At 40.3% G+C, this 25,327-nt stretch overlaps 1 protein-coding gene across 2 annotated transcripts in view; it reads left to right on the forward strand.

The window, feature by feature from the left end:
• The window catches only part of LOC122398795 (box A-binding factor-like), a 70,729-nt gene extending 47,719 nt beyond the window's left edge, over positions 1–23,010 (forward strand). The window contains exons 5-9 of one of the 2 annotated variants that reach the window (XM_043398998.1): positions 2,801–2,946; positions 3,495–3,818; positions 15,927–16,102; positions 19,291–19,597; positions 20,568–23,010. In XM_043398998.1, the coding sequence (XP_043254933.1) occupies positions 2,801–2,946; positions 3,495–3,818; positions 15,927–16,102; positions 19,291–19,597; positions 20,568–20,986 (1,372 nt within the window). In that variant the 3' untranslated portion in view covers positions 20,987–23,010. Of the gene's footprint in view, positions 1–2,800; positions 2,947–3,494; positions 3,819–15,926; positions 16,103–17,313; positions 17,400–19,290; positions 19,598–20,567 lie in introns of both variants that reach the window. The other variant, XM_043399007.1, reaches the window with a different exon arrangement.
• Positions 23,011–25,327: the final 2,317 nt, after the last annotated feature.

Raw genomic sequence — 25,327 nt, forward strand, 5'->3', positions numbered from 1 at the left:
GTTCCGCGTCAGCCATGCGGGATAAAAACCGAACCCCAAGTGTCATCCACGCGTCCTCCAGCTAGCAATTACCAGCAAATTGCGATTAAAAAAAAAAATTTTCAATGCTTCTCGAAGAACTCTAAAATCTTCTGACTCGAATCTCATTATTAGACTGCGAATCATTATGCAAATTCATATTTTTATCAACATAGTTAATAAAATGGAAGCTTCGTAGAGGGGTCCCCTAAGTATTTCTCATATTTTCATAATTTTTCGAGAATTAAAATTTCCCATAAATGCATCAACAAACGCAGTACTCATAATCGAACAATCAAATATTACGAATTTTGTAACGTCAAATTTGGAATCTGGAATCTGTTGAATCGACGCGTCCTCAAACTTGCAATTATAATTTTCAATACTTCTCGAAGATCTCTAGATCAGCCTCTGCTAGAACCAAAATCTTCTCTTCACTCAAATCTCATTATTAGACTGTGAATCTTTATGCAACAGAGTTAAGGAAATGGAAGCTTCGTAAAGGGTTGCCCCCTAAATATTTCTCATATTTTTCTAATTTTTCGCGAATTAAAATTAAAATTAAAACAAACGTAGTCTACTAAGAACCAAATAATCAAATACGAGTTTTGTATCGTCAATTTTGGAATCAGGAATCTGGAATCTGTTGAATCGAGGCGTTCGTTCGTCATCGCGACTGTTTCGAATTGCTTCGTGTTTTATCGCGAGCTCGATTCTCCGGGGAGCGTCGTCGCGCGTTTTCCTCGTTTCCGCGCGCTGAAACGCCGAAGGTCGTCGCGACGCGTTTTCGTTATCGATGTTGGTTTTTTTTATTTTTTTACGGTAAACGTCGTTCCTCGAACAGCCGTCGTTCCGGGAGAATTCGCGAGGCGATCGGCGGAGCACGTACCGGCCGATCCGTACGTGTCCATACGTGTCCCGACGAGTCGCGAGAAGCGCCAAGGCCGCGCGAATCGACAGTTGCCGCGTCCCGCGCGATAAATTGGAAACTGGCGCGCGCACGATCCTCGCCTCCTCGTAGCCGCGGACCGTTATTTTCAACATCTCACGCGTGCGCGTCCGTTGCGCAATGGCGACCACCACGAACGCGTCTCGATCGTAGTAATTGACATTCCAATTTTCAGTTTTATTAAGTTAAACGCTAGGTATAGTTGTTGGATTATTTAGTGCACAGGGATTTATGCCACAAATAATTGTCTATATTTCGAATACAATATCGATACACTTGGCTAATAACACTCGACTAATGGCGGTCTTTATACATGTGTAGTTAGAGACAGTGTGTGACTCGTCCAAACATGTCTCGTCGCAATACAAAAACAAAATTTTTTATTGCAATTCGTTCAATTGACAGTCATCGTAATTGAATTTCCAATTTTTAGTTTCATTCATTTATACACTAAGTATGATCGACGAACATGTTAAACAAAAGTTGAAAAATGAAAATTAGATGTGCATTTTTATTGCAATTCGTTCTATTAACAGTCATCGTAATTGAATTTCCAATTTTCAGTTTCATTCATTTAAACACTAGACATAGTTGACGAACGTGTTGAACGAAGGTTGAAAAATGGAAAATTTGATGTGCATTTTTATTGCAATCAGGTTGAAGTGCAATCGAATAGAAATTGCTAAGGAATAATATTTATAAGCAGTGGTAACGCCATTTTGGGAATCTGAAAATTGTTAAATTACACGTTTCATTAACCTAGTGTCAATCTAGGGATATTTGGTTCCAGTCAGTCTTCGAGTTTAGTTCGACACAGAGTTTTCAAACTTCTCTTATTCATTTACTCCGTATTTGCAATATAATATTCTTAAAACAACTCCTTTCAAAGCTGAACTTGCGCGGAACCAGAATATACAACTGTTAAATCCCATCTTAAAAACACTATTGCAACAACCACAATTAACCCTCAACTTCTCTAACAGAATCAATCCTATACATATCTACAAGCCCCAATAGTATACAAAAATAGTAGAACATGATAGTCAAATATCATCCATTTTACAATTTTAATAATTTCGTCTGTGACTTAGTATTGCTTTCGAGGAGCAAAAAACGAAGAGGAAGTTTGTCCAGTTTTAGTCTCGGGGCCAATATTTCCCGGATTCGCGGGGTTTCCGGGGAACGGTTCGACGCGAGTCCCCAGGTATAGTGGTCGATGCTAATGGTAACGGTATAGCAAAGTGGTAATAGCGACGGTAATGGCAGTGGGTAATGGTAATGGAGTAGTTGTGTTCACGGTAGTAGCTGGTCGCCGGGGTACATCGAAAAACGTCCTGGTTTGGCACGCGCCCGCATTTACGGACCGATGAATCGGAGAACGGTTCTCGTTTCCGGCCTCCTGCGGGACAATTAGCCAACAAACGCGGCCCGGACTCGCTTTACGGCCGTATCGAATCGCTTTGGTCGACGAGTTTTCGGTCGCGTGCTGGCCAAATCCCATGGGCGGAGGCGTCAATCCTCGAGGGGGGGCTCTGGCGACTACGATCGGTTATTTTGCACCATTTTTTAGCGCTATCGATATTATTTCATACGATCTTCGTCACCATCCAAGCATTGTCGATGAAATTTCGATGAAAACACGATTATTTTAAGTTTATTATTATTATTATTATTATTGCAAATAGGGAGGATCTTGATTGATTTCGTAGACCAGTGTTCCCAAAACTATTCTCAAAAGTTAAGAACTGTAGTTTGAGGGCAACCTTCCTCTATTTATTTTTTATTTTTGTTGCACAACAATTTTTATTTTTATTGTTCTATGCATTGTTTTAGTCCGTTGTATCGCACCATAAGTGGAGTTGGCACCATGACGACTGCCACCACAGCGGGGGCTGGCGGAGGCACTTACGCTCTTCCGTACATGACGGGCAGCCCCACGGAACTGCCAACCTCCCCTCAGCAGCTCTGGAACGCTCAAGGTAATCACGATGATTAAACAAAAATTCATACAATATTAGAAATTGTCAGTTTCGTCTTTACCAGACTCTCAGAAATTTCGCAAGTCTCCCCAGTGGAGGATCTTTTGCTTTGTGCAATCAAAATCTTCCATCTTCATACGTAGAATTTACATTCTTCAACATACACTTGTTTCATTGGAAACTGGACTCATCACTAAGATAAAATCTAACAGTGTATTTTTATCTACGAACTAACCCTTTGCACTTCTATATCGAGTGTGATTCGACATCAATTTTTATCTCAGAAGCTCCCTCGTCAAGTCCAAACCAAAGAGATATATTTACACTTGAAAGTTACAAAACCCAACAACAGATATTTTAACAGGTAAATTTCAAATAAAACACTTAAAGGCGTCGAGAGCTGCTGATAAAAAAATTGAAATATAATTCGGAGTGCAAAATGTTTTATTCGAGTATAAAATAGTCCCGTTTATCCAAGGTGTTCCCCCTGTAGAAATTTTTCCTCTGGAGCGAGAGAGATAACTGAAGGAAACGGTTTTTGGTGTCAGGTCTGAACACAGGTCTCTCCGGGATCTCCGAGGACTACGGTGGCAGCGACAAGACGTCAGGCACGGTGACTCATCAGGCCCTGCCTGGGTTTTCGCAACCGTTCTGCGGCAGACCGAGCTTCCGCGGCTACAGCCCGTCCTACCCCACGCAACAGACGAACAACGGGGGCGGGGCAGCGGTGAACGCCACCGCCTGGACCTACGTCCCGTCCTCGGACGACACCCTGGGGACGCAGTACGCGACGCCCTCCAGACGCCAAACAGTCAACCCGCCGCCGACCCACACGCAGCACCAGCTCACCACCACCACCACTCTTAGCGGCAGTGAGTATCATTTTCAAATTTCCTCATTTTTACACCCGCCACGACCGTCACCCTTTTCGTTCTCGTTTTCGTTCTCGTTTTCGTTTGCGTTTTCGTTTTCGGTCAATCTTTTCGACCACACCTTCGATTCGAACGTTTGATACGCGTACCAACCACGTGATACTCGATACATTGCACTCTGGGTAGCAGATTTGGTCAAATATGGTCACCTCGTGCCCCATGGGTCTCATTTAACCATTAGTCCTCTTTGGTTGTAATTGTTTGGCTCCTACTGTTTAAAGCTGGAAAGATGGCTAGTGGGATAGTTGAGAGTCTCTCGATGGACAAAATGTCCCTATGTTCGTGACTCTTTTTCTCTCTGTTTCACATTCTAGCTTGTTTCCTTGATAGATGATGCATCAACCATTTTGGCATTCTTTACTGTTGTCATCTTTCTAGCTTCGAACAGTACAATGCTCACATGCTTCTCAACTTCCAAATAGAAGAAAAATTTTAGCCAGTTTTTGTGGCTATCTAGTCAATTTTTACTATAAAGCTAAAAATTAAATACAATTATTAATAATTTTCACTGGATATATGAAAACTAAATATTCTTATTATTAAATAACTTTTTTCTATAAAGATTGATATCCTCTAAATTGCTAGCAGGACAAAATCTGATAATAATTGAAACCTAACCCTGCTCTAATACTAGTACTTATAATTATTAACACGTTGACTGCCAATCTAAAATTCTAAAATTGTTTACGAGACCAATACTTTGATTCTAGGCAATTCTAAACTACACAACTTAACAGTTGTCGTAGTAGTTACTTTTGTGACCACATTAAAATTTACGAAGCTTGTTAAAATTTATTTCCTTTAACATTTCAACTTGAGAATTAATTGTTTTAGTTTCACTGTTAAAAGTTCTGTCACCCATATATGTATAGGGGTGACATGGCAGTCAAAGTGTTAAATTTTGATGATCAAGAACCACCTGATCCACGAGAAAGACGTAAAGATGTCTGATCATAATAAATATTCTCATTCTTGGAGATTTTAATAAAATTAAAAATTAAACAATTTCTCCGATCTATTATTGGCGAGGTGACCTTATTCGACTGGGAACAAAATTGCGGTGCAAACGATAGCGTATCGAGTATTAAGTTCGCGATACTTTTCAACATGGCGTCTCGGTACGCGTATTAAATGCCATGCAAACGCTGTAAACGCTCGTGTATTCTCGAAACAACGAAATTCTAAGCTGTACTCCCTCTGTTTTCTTGTGTCTCGTAGATAAGAACTAATTACGGGTTAAATACACAGCTTATTTTTCCAATTCGCGCTTCCGTTATCCCTAGACAATGTCGAGTACCCAAAGTACTCGTTTATTTATGTTTTATTCGTATTTCTTACGAACTCGATACTCTTGGTGCAAACTAGACGAATTCAACAGCATTTTAGGGATAATTATCAACCATCGAGTGCCAATTTTGATAAAATTTTGCACAAATCTCGCTGAAACTAACCTCTCTTCGACTTCGAACGAGAAACTACAAGCGTCAGCCATTTTGTTTCTAATTACAGAGGAAAAAAAATATCGAACAATGTCTGAAATAAATATCGTACAATTCTTGGAGGCTCTAATAAATCTATCTTTTCAAATTATATTGAAAATTTTAAAATCACGCTGCAAAATTTTGTCTCGATCAGCATTCGTTGGTTGGTAACAAAAAATTCGGTGCCACGGTTTATCAAACTCGACGATTCGAAGATTTTCAAAGAACCGTGTCGAGGATTTCCCAAGTCTCGACTTACGGGGGACCCTGGGTCTCTCGAAACAACGATAAATCGTGGTCGATTGGAGAGAACGCGAACGATGGATCGTGTTGCACGGATCGTAAATAACGGGGAAAAGGATTCGATCGTCCCCCACGTCCAGACGCTTGGGAAATTCGAAAACCAACCGTGTACACCCACCACTCGTGACTAATTTCCCTGCTCGTCCTCGGCTGGGAAACGTGTCGCGTTACAGAGTCTCTCGTTATGCCTTCCACGTGTCCGAAGGTGAACGTTTCGAGTTCTAATTACAACGGTTTTCAGCAGAACCACACACGTCGCGCGAATTTCAATCTTCGCGCGCAAAATTTCCCGCCAAAATCGTCTGCAAACTCAGAGAGTTCGAGACTTTCTTGTTAGAACAGTTAAAAATAAGAAAACGTTTATAATGTTATAATTTTATAATTTTATAACTTTATAATTTTATAATTTTATAACTTCATAATTTTATAATTTTATAATATTATAATTTTCCAATTATGGGGAATACCAAAAGGGGGCCAGTCAAGAACAACGCGAAGAGCTTCTCTGCGAAAGAATCTACATTCGATGTTTATTCTCGATCGTCTTTTACACTTTTCACACTAATCGCACGTGTTTCCAAAAACCTGACTTCCTCTTCTGCCATGCGCGCGCAGGACCCTTTAAAAACTAGTCTCGAGGAAGTCAACTTCCTCACACGTTTTTGAAATTAAAAATTTTAGAGCTCAGAGAAATTTCTACGATCAAAATAACCTCAAATTTTCGAGGTTATATTTGATCAGGGGCCATTTTTACGTCCTATTTACGATTATATTCTAATTTCCAAGCGAAAGAATCTTGAAATCAGGCTAGAAATTCCGATTGTTGGGTCTGGATTGCGCAAGGGGTAATTTTCTTTGATGCATGCAATACATGTTACAAAATCGTCGGCAAACTCAAAGAGTTCGGGACTTTCTTCTTATAACAGTTAAAAATAAGAAAACATTGTTGAAATTAAGAATTTTGGAGCTCAGAGAAATTTCTACGATCAAAATATCCTGAAATTTTCGAGGTTATATTTGATCAGGGGCCATTTTTACGTCCTATTTACGATTATATTCTAATTTCCAAGCGAAAGAATCATGAAATCTGGCTAGAAATTCTGATTGTTGGGTCTGAATTTCGCAGGGGGTAATTTTCTTTGGTGCATGCAATACATGTTACAAAATCGTCTGCAAACTCAAAGAGTTCGAGACTTTCTTATTATAACAGTAAAAAATAAGAAAACATTGTTGAAATTAAGAATTTTAGAGCTCAGAGAAATATCTACGATCAAAATAACCTTAAATTTTCGAGCCTATATTTGATCAGGGGCCATTTTTACGTCCTATTTACGATTCTATTCTAATTTCCAAGCGAAAGAATCATGAAATCTGGCTAGAAATTCTGATTGTTGGGTCTGAATTTCGCAGGGGGTAATTTTCTTTGGTGCATGCAATACATGTTACAAAATCGTCTGCAAACTCAAAGAGTTCGAGACTTTCTTATTATAACAGTAAAAAATAAGAAAACATTGTTGAAATTAAGAATTTTGGAGCTCAGAGAAATTTCTACGATCAAAATATCCTGAAATTTTCGAGGTTATATTTGATCAGGGGCCATTTTTACGTCCTATTTACGATTCTATTCTAATTTCCAAGCGAAAGAATCATGAAATCAGGCTAGAAATTCTGATTGTTGGGTCTGGATTCCACAGGGGGTAATTTTCTTTGATGCATGCAATACATGTTACAAAATCGTCTGCAAACTCAAAGAGTTCGGGACTTTCTTCTTATAACAGTTAAAAATAAGAAAACATTGTTGAAATTAAGAATTTTGGAGCTCAGAGAAATTTCTACGATCAAAATAACCTTAAATTTTCGATCCTATATTTGATCAGATAAATTCAGGGGCCATTTTTACGTCCTATTTACGATTATATTCTAATTTCCAACGAAAGAATCTTGAAATCAGACTAGAAATTCTGATTGTTGGGTCTGGATTGCGCAGGGTTTAATTTTCTATGATGCATGCAATACATGTTCGTTCCATGTAGCGATCACGCTACATTTCGAGACTTTCTTGTTATAACAGTTAAAAATAAGAAAACATTGTTGAAATTAAGAATTTTAAAACTCAGAGAAATTTCTACGATCAAAATAACCTTAAATTTTCGATCCTATATTTGATCAGATAAATCCAGGGGCCATTTTTACGTCCTATTTACGATTATATTCTAATTTCCAAGCGAAAGAATCTTGAAATCAGGCTAGAAATTCTGATCGTTGGGTCTGGATTCCGCAGGGGTTAATTTTCTTCGATGCATGCAGTACACGTTCGTTGCACGTAGCGATCGCGCGCGGAAAATTGTCAACAAAGTCGGTGGTCGCGTGCTGCGCGATCTCACGGTATCGAAAGAGGGATTGATACACGCCGACCCTGACCTAGACAATGCTCGTTTCTAATCTAGTTTTGTCTACGCGCGATACAGAGAGGAACGATAGCAGGCCTGCGTATATCTAGCTGCCCCGGGACCGCGAATTTGAGATAATTTCAACGGTATCTTGGCGCGGCGTGGATGGTGGCGGGGCGCGCGAACGTACCTCGGTGAGCGTAATCGAGCACTCTGACGATCATGCTCTCTCCCGTATCGAGTGTCTCGAGACGTCGCGAGGGTCGCGCTACTCACGATTAAACTCGAACACGTCGAAAAGAACAATCGAGTAATCGAACAATCGAACAACGCGTGGGAAGTTTACATCCTTTGCGTTAACATTCATATTCTTCCCCATTTGCTACGTTTCCTCGAAGTCATTTTCATTTTTTAGTTCCTCTATTGTGCTGTAAATAATTACCAAAAATCGGAATACCAACTAGAGAACAGTGTTCGTGGCTACGCCAGCCTGTAAATTAAATTCGATGCATCGAGTAATCGAACAATCGAACAACGCGTGGGAAGTTTACATCCTTTGCAATTAACATTCATATCCTCCCCCATTTGCTACGTAAATATAAATCGGTTTCCTCGAAGTCATTTTCATATTTTACTTCCTCTATTGTGCTCTAAATAATCTCCTAAAATCGGAATACCAACTAGAGAACAGTGTTTATGGCTACGCGAGCCTGTAAACTAAATTCGATGCATCGACCAAAGAGACGAACCTCTTACGGTGAATAATAGAAAATGAGACAGTGGTCAAGGTTCGAGCGTGAGTCAGGGTAAACGATGAGATCATCAGTTTGAAAGCAGCCCTGTTGTGTAAAGAGTATATCGACAATCGATGTAAACAGGATGAAACATTCTGGAACAGCGAGTCCCCGGAAGGAGATAGGACGAGGATCGAGAGAAAATGCAGAAGCGGGTGGTTACAGAGAGTAACGCAGGGATGCGGTACAGGGTCGTCTGAGGGATATATGGGAGAAGTCGAAAAAGCTTTTGAAGTGGTGGCTTCTTTTGGGAAGCGTCTCGGGTGTCTGCGGTTTCCATGCGCCATCGGGGAATGCGGGCTTTTAACATACCGCGATCTCGAGTGGCTTTCTACCGCGGCACCGGCGACGCCAGAGCGCGTGGCCTCGATCTAACGTTAACCTCGCCTGCCAGACCACCCTCGAGCCCCAAACGTCCCCCTGGCGCGGTCGGAGCCACGGCGGATCTGCACGTGGCCTTCCTTAATTTAACCTAGACTTTGAACACGCTCGCTACCGACTCGAGGACCTCTTAACGCGTGTACAGCGTCTACGGCGTCCAACACCTGTTACACCGCCCCGCCATTGTCTTGTTTCCGTCACGGAAACTCGACTCAATAGTCATGTCCACTTTCTGGTCACAATCGTCCCCCATATCGAATGAAAACACTCGCTTCTATGATAATATCGCTTTATAAACGTGGTACCACCCTTTTGGTACACATAACCAACCCTTAGTATTATATACCAACTCACAAAACCCTCAATTGTCACTTCTCCATGACGTAACTTCTTAAAAAGGACATTAGTAGACTGCGGATCTTTATGCAAATTCACATTTTTATTAATAGAATTAATGAAACGGAAGCTTCGCAGAGTCTCAACCCCTAAATATAATAATTCGTATCTTACTTTAAGTATTTCTTATGCATCCTGTAGTTTTTTGAGGATTGAAATTTCCCATAAATGCATAAACATCCGCAGTCTAATCATTAGAATTTAAATAAGTTCGAGATTTTAAATTGCGTTGTACCTAGGGGAGAAATGGAGGGGAGATCGATAGCAAAAGATAGAAAACAGCATTAAGTTTTCAAGAACCCAGTTAAGGCGGTGTTTAAAGCAGTTGAAACAATCTGAAGCTTCGTGAAAAATAGCAAAAATTATCAAATATTTCCACTTAGATATTAGCAATATATGACACGAGATTCGAGCCCTGGACAAAATGTCCCTAGCCTCTCGCGTTCGTCACTAGACCACACACAGAACCCTCAATCGTCGACATTATCACTTCTCCATGACGTAACTTCTTAAAAAGGTCATTAGAACTTAAATATCAAGCTCGAGATTTAAAATTGTGTCGTATCTAGGGGAGAAATGGGAGGGGTCTATAACAAAAGATAGAAAACAGCATTAAGTTTTTAAGAACCCAGTTAATAAATATGCAGTTAAAACAATCTGAAGCTTTGTGTAAAATAGCAAAAATTATCAAATATTTCCACTTAGATATTAGCAATATATGATACAAGAGTCGAGCCCTGGACAAAATGTCCCTAGCCTCTCGCGTTCGTCACTGGACCACACACAAAACCCCCAATCGTCTACATTTATCACTTCTCCATGACGTAACTTCTTAAAAAGGTCATTAGAATTTAAAATTGCGTCGTATCTAGGGGAGAAATGGGGGGGATCAATAGCAGCAAATAGAAAACAGCATTAAGTGTTTAAAAATCCAATTAAGACGGTATTTAAAGTATCCATTTAATAAATATGCAGTTGAAACAATCTGAAGCTTTGTGAAAAATAATAAAAATTATCAAATATCACGAGATTCGAACCCAAGACAAAATGTCCCTAGCCTCTCCCACTTTCGTCACTAGACCACAGTCCCCCTTTCGAATGCAACAATTTCTTACCGGAATATAACTTACCGAGCAATTTTGCCAAATTTCATGCTCCTATTCTCGTGCCTGACTCATCATCCACATAACTCGGGTTACGGTCGCCGTGTGCACGGATCTACGAGCCTGCAAAGTATCACGAAAATCTGCGAGCATGGGAGAGTTTCTTGGGTTGCAAAGTACGGTTACCTGCGAGGTCGGTTTACCCGTCAGCACCTTTCCCCGCGTTATATCCGATTGCTGCTCCACTCTCATCGACTCCCGTTGTCCTCTGACCTCTTCCTCCTCTTCCTTATCTCCGAGCCTCCCCCCCCCCCGTTCTTCGGGCGCTTTTGTGTCTGCGTTCCTCTCCTTATCCAGTGTCCCCTCGTCTCCTTCGACTCCTCTCCTCTCGTCTCCCTGCGTAATTCGACCCTCCTATTCTCATTCCTTGTCGCTTCGTCATTTTCCTCGGAGCCCGCGACGCCGTGGAATATTCGGTTACGAAGAATCGACGTGTTTTCGTTGCGTTGCTCGAATATTAGAACAATAAATTCGACCCGAGCATTCTCCGGTCTCACGTTTCATAGCACCCGCCAAATTTCACGGAGACCAGCCAATCGCGGAGCTCGAGGTAGGCCCGGTTCAATTCCACCAATCACAGCCCTTGTTTCTCTGCATCCCTCATAGAATGGCTAGAATGATTTTTACACACAGATTTTGTGGTGTGTTTCACAGTGTTTCTGGAATTATTTAATAACTGTGGTTTAATTCCACCAATAGCAGCTCTTGTTTCTCTGCATCTCTGATAGAATGGCTAAAATGATTTTGACACACAAATTTTGTGGTTTAATGTGGTCACAATGTTTTTGGAATTAATTAATAATTGTGGTTTAATTCCACCAATAGCAGCCCTTGTTTCTCTGCGTCCCTGATAGAATGGCTAGAATAATTTTGACACACAGATTTTGTAGTTTGTTTCAAAATGTTTCTGGAATTAATTAATAATTGCAGTTTAAAAAATTTTGTTTGTTCATTCCGAGTTAGCTACTATGTTTTTCTTGCATATCAACCTGAAAGAAAAGTGACGTCATGTCCTATACGCCTGTGACAAAGGGTACAATTTAGGAGAGGATGACTCAAGTAGCCTAATGACTTAGAGGTCTGACTTTGCGTCAAAACAACCTTTGCACTGGAAAGTGCACTGAGTAATATCTTTTGTAATTGGCTCAGTGGCTTATCGATGGCCAATAACAACAGTAAACAGGATGCTGGTCATCCGAGGGATGTAAATAGAAATTTGTTGTCCAATTGCTAGGAACGGGAATGCATTTGGCGTAAATAGGGAAACGCTGTGAAATTTTGATTTTGTTTCCTTCCGCGTTTGTGGCGCAAGTTTGCGATGGACGAGTTTGATCGTTTCTCGCGTGCGTGAATGGGTCAAGGGTGGCGTCTGAAAGCGGTACGAGAACGGAATACGAGCCACGGAGCGTCCGTTGCTGAACGGACAGCGTTCGCGATGAGCGTCGCCGACGTCAGCGACTCGTTGCTTACCTATATGCGATATCCAATTGCTTCCCAGTCTCGTTTCTGCCGGATGCGCGGCTGCCGTACGCTGACCTCTTCGTCCTCTCTGTTACGACTCCGTCTCTGGTGAAGTAACCAGAGACGTATAAGCGTTTCTCATCGGCGCACAGTGTGTGGCTTACATGGGAATTCGGTGCAAATGATCCGTAACATATAAACTAATCAATCATCAACCTCAGACCACCCACAATTTTTCACAGACTACTTTATATGGTTGAGGAACAATTTTATGAACATTGTTAAAATTTCTGAATATTCTTCACTAAAATACGCGTTGATTGCTTCTTGAAACTTCAAAATCCTTCAATCCGTTCAGAAGTTATGATTTTTTAAACATAAACATGACATTTCGAGGAACTATATTATATTTTCAATTAGGAACTTTTTTTTCTCAAAAGTGGGTAGGATTTCGGGGGTATGTCTAATGACCAAAATTGATTGTAATTGACCCCTGTAACTAAGAATAATTTTTTCAAAACGATTTGAAATTTTTTAATTTTGTCGAAAAATCACACAACTTTTCGAATTTTTTTCCCCGAAAGTGGGTAGGATTTCGGGACTATGTCTAATGACCAAAATTGATTGTAATTGGCCCTTGCAACTAAATATAATTTTTTTAGAACGGTTTGAAAACTTTTAATTTTGTCCAAAAATTTCACACTTACTCGAATTTTTTTCTCAAAAGTGGATAGGATTTCGGGAGTATGTCTAATGACCAAAATTGATTGTAATTGACCCCTGCAATTAAATATAATTTTTTTAGAATGATTCGAAAACTTTTAATTTTGTCGAAGAATTTCACATCTACTCGAATTTTTTTCTCAAAAGTCGATAGGATTTCGGGACTATGTCTAATGACCAAAATTGATTGTAATTGACCCCTGCAATTAAATATAATTTTTTTAGAACGATTCGAAAACTTTTAATTTTGTCTAAGAATTTCGCATCTACTCGAATTTTTTTCTCGAAAGTGCGTAGGATTTCTTGGATATGTGTATTGACCAAAAATTATTGTAATTGACTCCTGTAAACGAAAATAATTTTTTCAGAACGATTTGAAATTTTTCATTTTCGCCGAAAAATTTAGGCATCTACCCCCTGTCGATTTTTCATAAGAATTCGTTTTTGATTTTTAATAAATTTGTTCGACACTGTACGGGAATTTTATCTAATACTTTTTCGTAGGTATCCATGAGCTCTACTTCAGAAATAAATTTCATCGAAATATATTCACTATTATAGGAGTTATGGTCGTTTGAAAATTGGACCACTTTTATGGGGTTTTTCTCACATTACGTGGTTGAGGACCAAATTTTCCAACATTTAAAATTTTTTTACATATTCTTCACTAAAATACGCGTCGTTTGCTTCTTGAAACTTTAAAATCGTCCAATCCGTTCAGAAGTTATGATTTTTTAAACGTGAGCATGAGATTTCACATTATATTTTCAATTAGGAATTTTTTTCCCTGATACTGCGTAGGATTTCGGGGGTATGTCTATTGACCGAAAATGATTCTAATTGACCCCCCCCAACTAAAAATAATTTTTTCAAAACGATTTGAAATTTTTCATTTTTGCCGAAAAATTTGTCCACCTATTGAATTTTTTTTCTCGAAAATGCGTAGGATTTCGTGGGTATGTCTATCCACCAAAAATGATTGTAATTGAGCCCCTCAACTAAAAATAATTTTTCAAAACGATCTGAAATTCTTTTTTTTTCACCAAAAAATTCGTTCGAGAGAAAGATTCCATATTTAAACAGGCATATGGTATCCTCAACAGAAATATTATTTTCTCTTAGAATAACCCATAAACTTGTAATTTTGCAATTTTTTTATCTTTCTTACGATTTTTCGATCATTGTTAATATTTCGATTTGTCGTGATTTTTTTTTTATTTTTGTGGTTCTGTGAATTCTGGCGTTTCCTCGATCTCTTTCGAGGACCATACGATACGCACAGAAGCAATATTCCCGGCGTCCAGCAGCGGTTGTTAGTTATTATTATCGCCACACGCCGGAAATTCTGATAACACCGTGTCCATCTACATCCTCTGTCGCGTGTTGTTACGTTTCCTGCATCCTTCCTCCTCGACGTACACGCGCATTTCGTTTCGCTGGTACTTTCCTGCTGCTTCGATTTACAGCAATTACATGCCTGACAAATTATTTTGCAACCGATAGTCGTATAAGAAAACCGATACTTAGATGATAGTAAATATAGTCGAATTGGATTTTCTAAACCTAATAATTATGGTTCTGAATCGTGTCAACGACGATAAAAATATTTGTTTCGACGACACGTGGCGGTTGTGAGCCCTAGAATGCAAACTAATTAACCTCGAGGCGTTGAAAAAGCATGGAAAATTTGATAACTTTAATCACCTTACTCTATTTCTTAACCCCTCCCCTCCCTTTCTCCACCCCCTCTACCCAACCATCCACGCACGTCAAATGTTTTCGACACAATATAGCTTCGCTCAAGGCGTTAGCACCATTCCAATCCCTGGAGTTTTCGTATTTCATAAACTCACAAATTTAATCAATATTTCCTATGCTACTTTCAACCTCAACCATCTATCATACGATTTTAATTTATTTTTCAAAATTTACAAAAGGAAATTATTTCTATTACAATTATATTATCGATATCCCCATTTAATATTGAAGTAAATCAGGCGAAAAAATTTACGTAGCATCTACGTAAGTACGTTAACTAGCACACCAAGTTTCGTTTCGATAGGTCCAGTACTTTTCCCCCAAAAAATTCGAGAGTACACGCGAGTCCCAGGTTTCGATTTTCCGCATGTATCCGAACACCCCCGCGTACTCGTTTGCTGTTGCAGCGAATTGCACGCAAAAAATCGTACAGCATCTTCGTAAGTATGTTAATCGATGGACCTAGTTTCATTTCGATACCTCCGATACTTTTCCCCCAAAAAATTCGAGAGTACACGCGAGTCCTTGACTTCGATTTTCCGCATGTAGCCTAACACCCCTGCCTACTCGTTTGCTATTGCAGTAAATTGCACGCAAAAAATCGTACAGTATCTCCGTAAGTACGTTAAGTAGCACACCAAGTTTCGTTTCGATATCTCCCGTACTTTTCCCCAAAAAAATTCGAGAGTACACGCGAGTCCCTGGGTTCGATCTTCCGCATCTAGCCTAACACCCCCGCCTACTCGTTTGCTATTGCAGTAAATTGCACGCAAAAAATCGTGCAATATCTCCGTAAGTATGTTAACTAGCACACCAAGTTTCGTTTCGATATCTCCCGTACTTTTCCCCCCAAAAAATTCGAGAGTACACGCGAGTCCCCGATTTCTATGTTTCGCATGTATCCGAACACCCCGCGTACTCGTTTGCTGTTGCAGCGAATTGCACGCAAAAAATCGTACAGTATCTCCGTAAGTATGTTGATCGATGGACCCAGTTTCGTTTCGATAGGTCCGGTACTTATTTCTAAAAAAATTCCGAAATTGGCAAACAGTGCCTTCGGGGAGCCCCGAGACACGAGTAAACTCCTCCTTTTGCGGCGTTGAACGTTCGAAGCAGACAAAGCCGCGTGTTTTTATTCCCTCGGCCGCGAAAGACAGCGGACGCAGGACACCTGTTTGAACATGTACGAAACGCGCAGTGCACAACATCGAGGCGGAATACTTTACGGAGGGCCGCGAGTGCGTGAACTGCGGCGCAATTTCCACCCCGTTGTGGCGACGGGACGGTACCGGCCATTACCTGTGCAACGCATGCGGTCTCTACCACAAGATGAACGGAATGAACCGACCCTTGGTCAAGCAGCCACGTCGACTGGTAAGAACGGAAGCAATCGCGCGCGACGAGGACCATTCCTCCGCCGAGTTGGCCGTCGATCCAGCAATTTTCAGTCGAAATCGATCTTTTTTTCTCACGATTATCATGTTCTCTAACACTTTCACTGCCACGTCACCCACATATGGGTCACAGGATTTACCATTATTATACTAGAATAAATTAATTCTCAAGTCAAGACGGCGAGGGAAATAAATTTGAATAGAATTTGTGAATTTTAAGAAGATTACGGAAATAAAACCTGAAACAAATGTTAGGTTATGTAGGTTACAATGATCTAAAATCAAAATGCATTTATTTATATTTTCAACTATTTTAAAACTTCAACCTTTACATTTAGTATATTTATTAAGAGAATTGTTTGAGGTTATAATAATTATTATTATTAGTATATTATATTCAATAATTATAGTTTTAATTTCTTCTATTTCTATTAAAAAATTATTGGTTTATTCTTCAATTTCACATACATCAATTATAATATTAATTATAATATTATCTACAAAATTATTTATTTTATATTTTGGTATATATTGAATTATATCATTTTTATTTTTTTCTATAATGTATGTATTAGAATCTATATATGAAAATGAGGAATTAATTTTCAATAAAGATTTTATATCTTGATGTAATTCTTTATTAAATGTGGTTATGTAGCTTACAATGATCTAAAATCAAAATTTTACTTTTGCAAAATATTCTACTGTTTTTGATCCGGCAGTGAACGTGTTATTGTTTCGTAAGTTGTATAAATTTCTTAAAATCGTAAAAAGTTACGAGTTCACGAGTTTGTAATAGCACTCTGGTCGCAAAGAGCCGTCGAGAATGGGTCGAGACGTAATATCGATATCGATATCGATATGATCGATTCTCGATGACGATTGATCGACTGAAAATTAGCCCAAACGACGATTCCTCGTCGCCGCCCGCGATCCCCGGCGGCTTCAAAGGCAAAAGTGGCGACAAAGGAGGTAAAATGATCGAGGAGTATAGCAACAGGAGCCTGTGTGGAAATTCGCCCGTCGATCGTGCCTTTGTCGAGGCGTTTCCAATTTCTATTCGTATTTTTCCATTCTTTTTTTTTTTTTCTTTCTCGCGATTGTCGCGCGTCTCGAGAGAGGGTCGAGAACAATTCCACGCGCATAGAAAGACAAGCAACCCTAACGTTTGTCATCCTGTCTCTGTTTCAGTGGCGGACCAGGGCGATTTCTACAAAGGCTTCTGTGGGTATAGTGGCACCCGTCGCGCCTTCGAGGAGAAATCGAGCCGCCGTTTGGTAGGTGTTTATCCCCCCCACTCTCTCTCTCTCTCTCTCTCTCTCTCTCTCTCTTCTCTCTCTTTTTCACTCTCTGTCTCTGTCTTTCCAAACCACCAAGCCTTTCTCTACTATCATTTGGTTCCGATCGTACACTCTCGATATCCGTTCTCGATCATCGACGGAATCACTTTTTCATATTCTTTCTCCCAGCTCGTTCCTCCATGTGTATATATCAATGTCCCTGGAAATTACTCGAAGACAGCGAACGACGTTTGTTTCGCGCCCGTTGACTCGTTCCGTGGCGGCAATACTTCTGGTAGAAAATTTCTCGTTGCTTCGAGGTGCCACTATACCCATGGTACGATCGCGATCTCCTTTACGAAATCCATATGCGCGGCCTGGACCAGAGATTGGGCAAAGTTCTATTCAAAGATCGACAGTATGCGCGCGCTCGCTTCGATTTCTCTTCGCTATTGTTTTCTTCGTGGTTGTTCAGTTTCTGACTCGTTGTTGGAAATTTTTCACGCAGACTAGAATTTTGCCCGTCTCTGACCCGTGGACCAATCCGTGGACCGAGTCGCGGCCGGAAACTCTTGATCGACGAACCAGTTTCGTGTTTCGAGCGTGTTAGAACCAGAGGCGGGCAAACTTTTGTTCGATCGATCAAAACGGTGATTTATTTAAGATTTTTACTCGCTGCGAGAGGTAGCTTGAAATTGAAATTTTTTACTTTTGTTCTTCGATGTTATTTTTGATGATTTTTGTTTAGGTCAACCCCTTGACGCTCATGCCTAGTCTGACTGCTTTGAAAAACGATATTTGTTTGATTTGATGGTTTAAGGGATGACTATATTTGTTCTCCTTCAAGTTATACGCTAGATACAACATTGTGATTAACAAAAATAATTATTCAATTGTAATGAATAAAGAAAACTGATCATTCTTGGTCGATTCGAGAAATATGAGCGTTGAGGGGTTAATAACGAGTAAGAATTTTGCCCGTCTCTGTACGAAACGCTATTTTTACGGCGAGAAGATGAGACTCGAGGGGGACCAGACTGCTAAACTTTCTGGAAGGCACCATTCTAAAATAAATAGGTTTATAATGATACAAATTATTATGTAATCGATAAAGTTGTTTGAATTGAATTTTAAGTTCTCGTTTGGAAAGAAATATTTGCAATATTCCGTACCACTGTGTATACTAATATCTCTTATTGATAAGATTGTGTAAAATTGTCGAAAATAAATTTCATTTTTTTCTGTTCCTTCGTATTTAGAGAAATGTAACACAATGGTCTCGAATGTTTCAAATATTTCTATCGTTCTCGACCATGTATAGAATTGCAAGAGTGCAAAATTATGGTTGTTTTAAGAATAAACGGTGCCCGTCGAGTCTAATTTTCTCGTGTCTAATTCTAGGTTAATGTAGACGTAAGATCTTCTTTCTCCTCGTTTTCCTTCTCTTTCTGAATCGAGCCTTCATCCTACTACGAACTAAACTATCCAGAGATGATCTCGAGCGACGATCAGGATCCATTTATCAAAGAAATATGGTCGAATCTCTCGTGAACTGTTTAATTTTGTCATTTGAATATTTGCAATTTAAAAACTGTTCGAAGTTCATCAAAATTTCAATTCTTTTCTATGTTATTTGAAATTTTATACCTACCAATGATTTTTGAATTTATTAGATCGAGTAAATTTTTATTTAAAGTTTTAATTCTGTTTTTAACGTCTGTGGAATAAATCTTTGATCCATCTTTCGAGATTTGTATCCAAATTAGAATTGTTGCCCTTTTTCCTGAATTATTCTAGCTCTCGGTACTTTTTTTTTTTTTATTTCTCTCGACCGTCGAAGTACGAGCGGTTAGACGTGTACTTTAAAAAGGGTTTCGTGTTTCCACAGTCGGCGTCGAGGCGAGTCGGCACCTCGTGCAGTAATTGTCAGACGACGATGACGTCGTTGTGGCGTCGGAACGCCATGGGCGAGCCGGTTTGCAACGCCTGCGGTCTTTATTATAAATTGCACGGCGTGGTTAGGCCGCCCACCATGAAGAAGGACAGCATCCAGACGAGAAAGAGGAAGCCCAAGGGCGGCATGAAGACCACCGACACGTCGATCCCCGGAAACGGTTCCGCTTGCTCGAACACCAACAACAACAACAATAACAGTAACACCAACAACAACAACATCAGCTTGAAATTGGAACCGGGTACGTACAGTACGAGTTTCTGCGCTCGATGTTACAAAAACTGAACCATTGGTCGCTGAAACGTGCAAAATTATCATTCATAGTTATCAAATTATTGTCAGAATTATTCATTTTGGCGTCTTTTAAATATAATCTTTGGGGATATTCATTCTGACGGGTTTGGGTCATTTTTGATCCACGATATTATCACATTACATTATTCGAAGCGATCAAATTATTGGCAAAACTATTCATTCTGTCGACTTTTAAATAGAAACATTGGGGGTGTCGATTTTGATGAGTCTGTGTCATTTTTGACCCGCGATAGTATCACATTGCATTATCCAAAGTGTTATCAAATTATCATAAAAATTAGCGTTTGTTCAGAATTTTTATTTATTCTGTCGTCTTTTAAATATAATCCTTGGGGATGTCGATTCTGACTGGTTTGGGTCATTTTTGATGGTATTACAGTAGATTATTTAAAACGATCAAATTATTCCGAATTTTTATTTATTCTGTCGTCTTTTAAATAGAATTCTTGGGGATGTCCATTCTGACGAGTCTGTGTCATTTCTGACCCACGATAGTATCACATTACATTATTCAAAGCGCTCAAAATATCATAAAACCTATCGTTTATACAGAATTTTTATTTATTCCGTCATTAAAAAACTATCAAAAACAGTAAAAATCATTCCTAGTTCCTCGATCAACAAACTGATCGCCAAAAATAATGCAGAAATTACTGTCAAAGTACATATCATTAAATCCTCACCCCGCCATTTTGTATTTTCCCTTGAAACCCATTCCACAACAGATAAACTATTTTTCCAAATAATCCGTGTTCACAATTGATTGATGCAGTACTATATCTCTTTATTAAAGAGCTCCCAAACTTCTGCTCGTTCAGCCACGTTTATCAACCGATCCAATGGTTCCTTCAACCAGATTCTCGACGACCGTGACACGCGTCTATTTGCTCCAACAGATACCTACGGGGAGCTGAGGATGGGCCACGCCGGAGTAGCAAAAATGACCTACAGCAACGCGCTGTACGGTTCGTTTCAGCCCTCGAATCGGATAGTCTCGTACCAGTCGAACCCTGGGATCTACTACGAGTCGATCGCGTCCCAGCAGCAACAACAGCAGCAACAGCAACAGCAACACCACCAGCATCAGCATCAGCAGCTCCTCGAGACCCATTCGCCGAAAGTCGAGTGCCCGTCGCCACCCTGCGCGAATCGATCGCCGGTGATGATCTCAGCGAGCCACTCGCCTGATCATCACCAGCTGGCCGCGCCCCACATCGTCACCCTGGGCAATTCCTCGCCGAGCACGGGCGCCCCCAAGATCATTCTCGACAACGGTCACCTGGACAGACCCACGGTAGTCTCGATATCCTCTTAAATCGCGAGGATCCTGACACGGAGATGACGATGACAAGATGAAAGACCATAGGCGCGCACGTCCGCCTCGCAGCTGCCCCTCGCGTATCGACGACGGTAAACTTTACGAATCTTTTTTCCCGGGTCTTTTTTTTCTTGTTCGCTCCGTAGTTTCCCGTCGTTGCGACAGCTCGAGGACCGGCGAAACGACCTCGCGAAAGAGAGGCTTTCTCGCCTCGAATCCTGGACGGAAACGGAGCACGGAACGTCGTCGTCGAGGGGTCCGTAAACCCACGAACCAAAGAATAAACCACGGATAGGGGAGTGTGGAGGGTAAACAGAACGCTGGACGAAAAACTTGTGCGAGAGATTTATTGTCGAACCACTGGCGGAACTCTGACTTTGTAAATAACAATGGCGTCCCGAATCCGAGATCCAGAATCCTGGGTCCGGGGTCCGGAGTTCGTAGTCTTTCCTCCTTTATTCCGGGTTGTTTTCGTCGTCCAAAGTCTCTGCTCCTGGAACGGTAGAAACTGGATCGATTAGAAACTGTGTGGATGGACGACGGACCGGAAACAGTGTGGACGTTGAGAGAAAGGAGCGCGTGGGAGGAGAAAGAACGTCGGGCATCGATCGTTTCGTCCTTGTTTCTCGTGGAAACGCGATGGGCCTGAGACTGTATAAGGCCCAAGAAACTTATGGTGATTTAAATTTCGAAGGGTTTGTTAGCGTTCAATGGAGAATTTTGCTTTTGAGAGTCGTTGACGGGGCTGCTTTGGAGATACTTTTGCATGACTCCTTCATTTTGAAAGTAGTGACTAAATGTCTTCTGCAAATGAAAATATAGCTTCTCGATTGGGCAGAGCTAGATTGACCTTAGAATAACCTTGTACAATTGTCGCGTTATTATGCAGATGCCCTGAGCTTGGCAGCCCTGCTCCAGTGGGCAGAAATGGACAAAACATTGCTCCGATATAGTTTTTAATTTTCGATTCCAACGAGAAACGAACGCCATTGTTCGTTGATCGTCGGTTTTATCTAGATAAGAATTTCACCCATCTCTGATAGCAGCCCCCATACCAGACCCTCGCTCTTCGAACAGTTTGGTAAATTTTATCCACGATACCTGCAACCAATAAAAATTTTACACTCGTTCGTACGCTAAATGTAAATTAGATTTTTCCCCCCAAAATGACGTCCACGAATGATTTTAAAATTTTCGTTCGCTGTTCGTGGATAGAATCTGCCCAACTCTGCAGATGTATAAAGAATGTTAACTATTAGTAAAAATACGAATTACGTTCAACGAAACACGAGAGCCAACGAAACAAAATGGCTTGGAACTTTGGAAAGCATTTTGTTTCATGGGGCAGTGAATAAAGAGCAGAGATGAACAATTCTATTGTTTATCCTTGGAACAAAATTTAAAAGATTCCAATCATGGAATCAAAATTTTATTTTTTTAAAACTCGATGAGCATTTTATTCGAATAAATTTTGCCCATCTCTGCTCGAATAGTGAAACTCTCGAGCGAATACAAGATGGTGGACATCGAGAATCCACCAGGCGAGAGTTCGATCAACTTTCAGCGAACAGCCTGATAATAAATTCACGGTCGAAGGAAGAAAACCATCGCGCTGGATGGACGGAAACACGGTCGAAGCGACGACGCGTCGTTCCTTGTACATAGACAATAGTGTGCTAAATATTAAACCCGTAAACGTTAAGCGTATCTAGGTGTTTAAGTCGGAGATATTTTTGAAAAGGATAATAATCTTTTCTGAGCGTTGTTCGATCCGGTTGCTGCGCCCGAACGCGCCAAGATCGAGAGAGCAGTTTTTAGGTTAGCGATCGATGGACGCGATGGCTGCGCGCGCAACGCCCGGTAACGCGCGTGTTTTCGAAGTGTGCTGTATCGAATCGGATATTTTTAAATAAAAAGGGATATTTAAATTGGAATTGTCGTGGACCAGCGACCTTTTTCGGGTGACGTTTTCAGGGGGAACGCGTTCCACGTGGCCAGGGGAACCGGGACGAGGGGAACGGAAACGACCAGCTGGCGTGGAGGAGTCGGTGAACGCTGGAAAACTTTTCATCCCTGTGTATTTTCGGCGATAACGCGATATCTCGGCTAATCTCGGTTAAAGGTTGGGACGAGTACATTGGCGTAGCACGTTCACCGCCGTGGCCCGATTTTCTCCATTTTTTTTTTATCGAGAATCTCATTTTTACAAAAAGTTAGGTACCTCGCCTGCAAATAAAATAACCCCCAATCACTTTAAACACGTGGGTGGTACTTTGAAGGACATTGGGAGTGGGAATAAATAAATAAAAATCAGTTCTCGAGGTTGGTGAGGAAGTAGTTATAGTTAGAATAGTGTCTTTCGAAAATATATTTTTATACATTTTGTATAGTCTTTTTTCGAGGCTTCATGGCTTCCGGATTCCGGATTCGATACTGAATTATTTCTCCCAACGTGTAATAAATTAAGGAATTATCAGGTGCTCGGGAAGATGAACCAGAGTGATTCGTAGAAAAGAATAGTCAACAAGGTCGAGAGATAGCAAGGTGTTATCGAGCGTTGTATATAAACAGTTTGGTACAGTCGGTTATGCTAGGCTCTCTTTAGAAAGTTTATTTACCAAGATCATTGCTAGAACATAACAAAATTATTAAGAATTTGTGATCGACAATAGGGAAATATATTCAATATTTCTAGGGAAAGCAATTTTACATTTTATGTTCGACTCTTATCGTCCTTGAAATTTATTTATCAACGACTAAGGTTAAACAAATATTAATATATATCTTACAAATAATTATTGTTCGCGTAATCGAGGAACACTTAAGAATCTTTTGTCACGTGGCAAAAATTTATTTATAATGGACGCACTTTGGGTCACGAGATTGTACTCGAGCAGCCATATTGAAATGAATTTTAGAAGCATAAAGGGTTAAGAAGGCTTCCAATCTTGATACGAGTTCGATGAAAATTCCTAGTTTGACTTTTATTTCGCTAGGTCGACGATTTCAAATGCGTAGATTCGGGGTTCCCCGGGTTCCTCGCGTCTTACGACCGCGTCTCACCTGACCGTCTTATCGGTGGAGTCCCGTGTGTGCTCTGTAAGTATGACGACACGTTCACGAGCCGAGTATTCGCCTCCTCTGCCGCGGTTTTCAACGATAACGCGTCGCGAGCGCTCCACATACACCCACACGGGCATATATCTCGGCGGTGAAAAGTAAACCGATCCCTTCGCTGGCGACGGTTCTCCGTTGCCAAGGAAAAAATATCACCTGGGAGGGGGAGGGGGGGCCAGCAATAAATCCACCGTAGCCTCTCCCTGCTCCTCCACCACCTCGTCTCCCCCGTTGTCCCTTCACGTTCACGAAAAACTGGAAAATCCTCGTCGAAATACTGGATGCAATTCTTTAGAAAAATGGCAGGTGTTCGATTATTTGGGTGTCACTGGGATACAATGTTGATATTGCGGTAGATCTGTTTTTTTGCACCGTCTTGATCGTTCCACTAGACTAGAATTATGTAAGTCTCGTTTGAAGGCTTTCCATCCACGTGAGATCGCTGTTTGTGACTCGTTTGTAGATGATATTTGAAGTATTTTAATTAGTACTGTTAATAATAGGAGGAAATGGAGGTTTAGTGATGTATGATGAGTAGTTTTACCATTATGGTACATAAAAATATTTGAGGAATGTAAAATACTCGTTTGCATGTCGCTACAGAGAGTTTGAAACACAAGAAAGCATCTCCCATCTTGGTACATTCATTATCCACCCTAAACGAATCAATATTCCAAGTATACTGCTTCTATTAATAAAGTGTTGCTCCAATTTGTGTTACCAACCATGCTCATAGTTAAAGTCTATCACGTTTTATAAAATTACGTAACAAAAATCAGTATTCCAAATATTCTGCCTCCATAAATAAAGTGGTAAATAAACTACACGCTCCAAGTGGTTACCAACTTAATTAAAGTCATTCGAGTGCACGAAACTCAGTATTAATCCCTTAACGCTCATGTTTGAATCTGACTGCGTTGAAAAATAATATTTCTTTAATCTAATTGTTTAAGGGATGATAATATTTATTATCCTTCAAATTATACGTTAGATACAATGTTGTAATTAACAAAAATCGTATTTTTTAGAAACAGATCCAATAAAGAAAACTGATCATTGTTGGTTGACCCTAAAAATATGAACGTTAATTTCGATTGACGAAAATCTCTCGAATGGAATGGCACAGCGTCCCAAAAACTTCACTACGAATCATTTGGTGGTAAATAATTATGTTTTCTAACGTAAAACGTATTTCGATTTTAATAACATCGAGCATTGGGT

This window comes from Colletes gigas, unplaced genomic scaffold, assembly GCF_013123115.1.
Source record: "Colletes gigas isolate AHSC1104 unplaced genomic scaffold, ASM1312311v1 Colletes_gigas_Sc00002, whole genome shotgun sequence".
Classification (NCBI taxonomy): domain Eukaryota; kingdom Metazoa; phylum Arthropoda; class Insecta; order Hymenoptera; family Colletidae; genus Colletes; species Colletes gigas.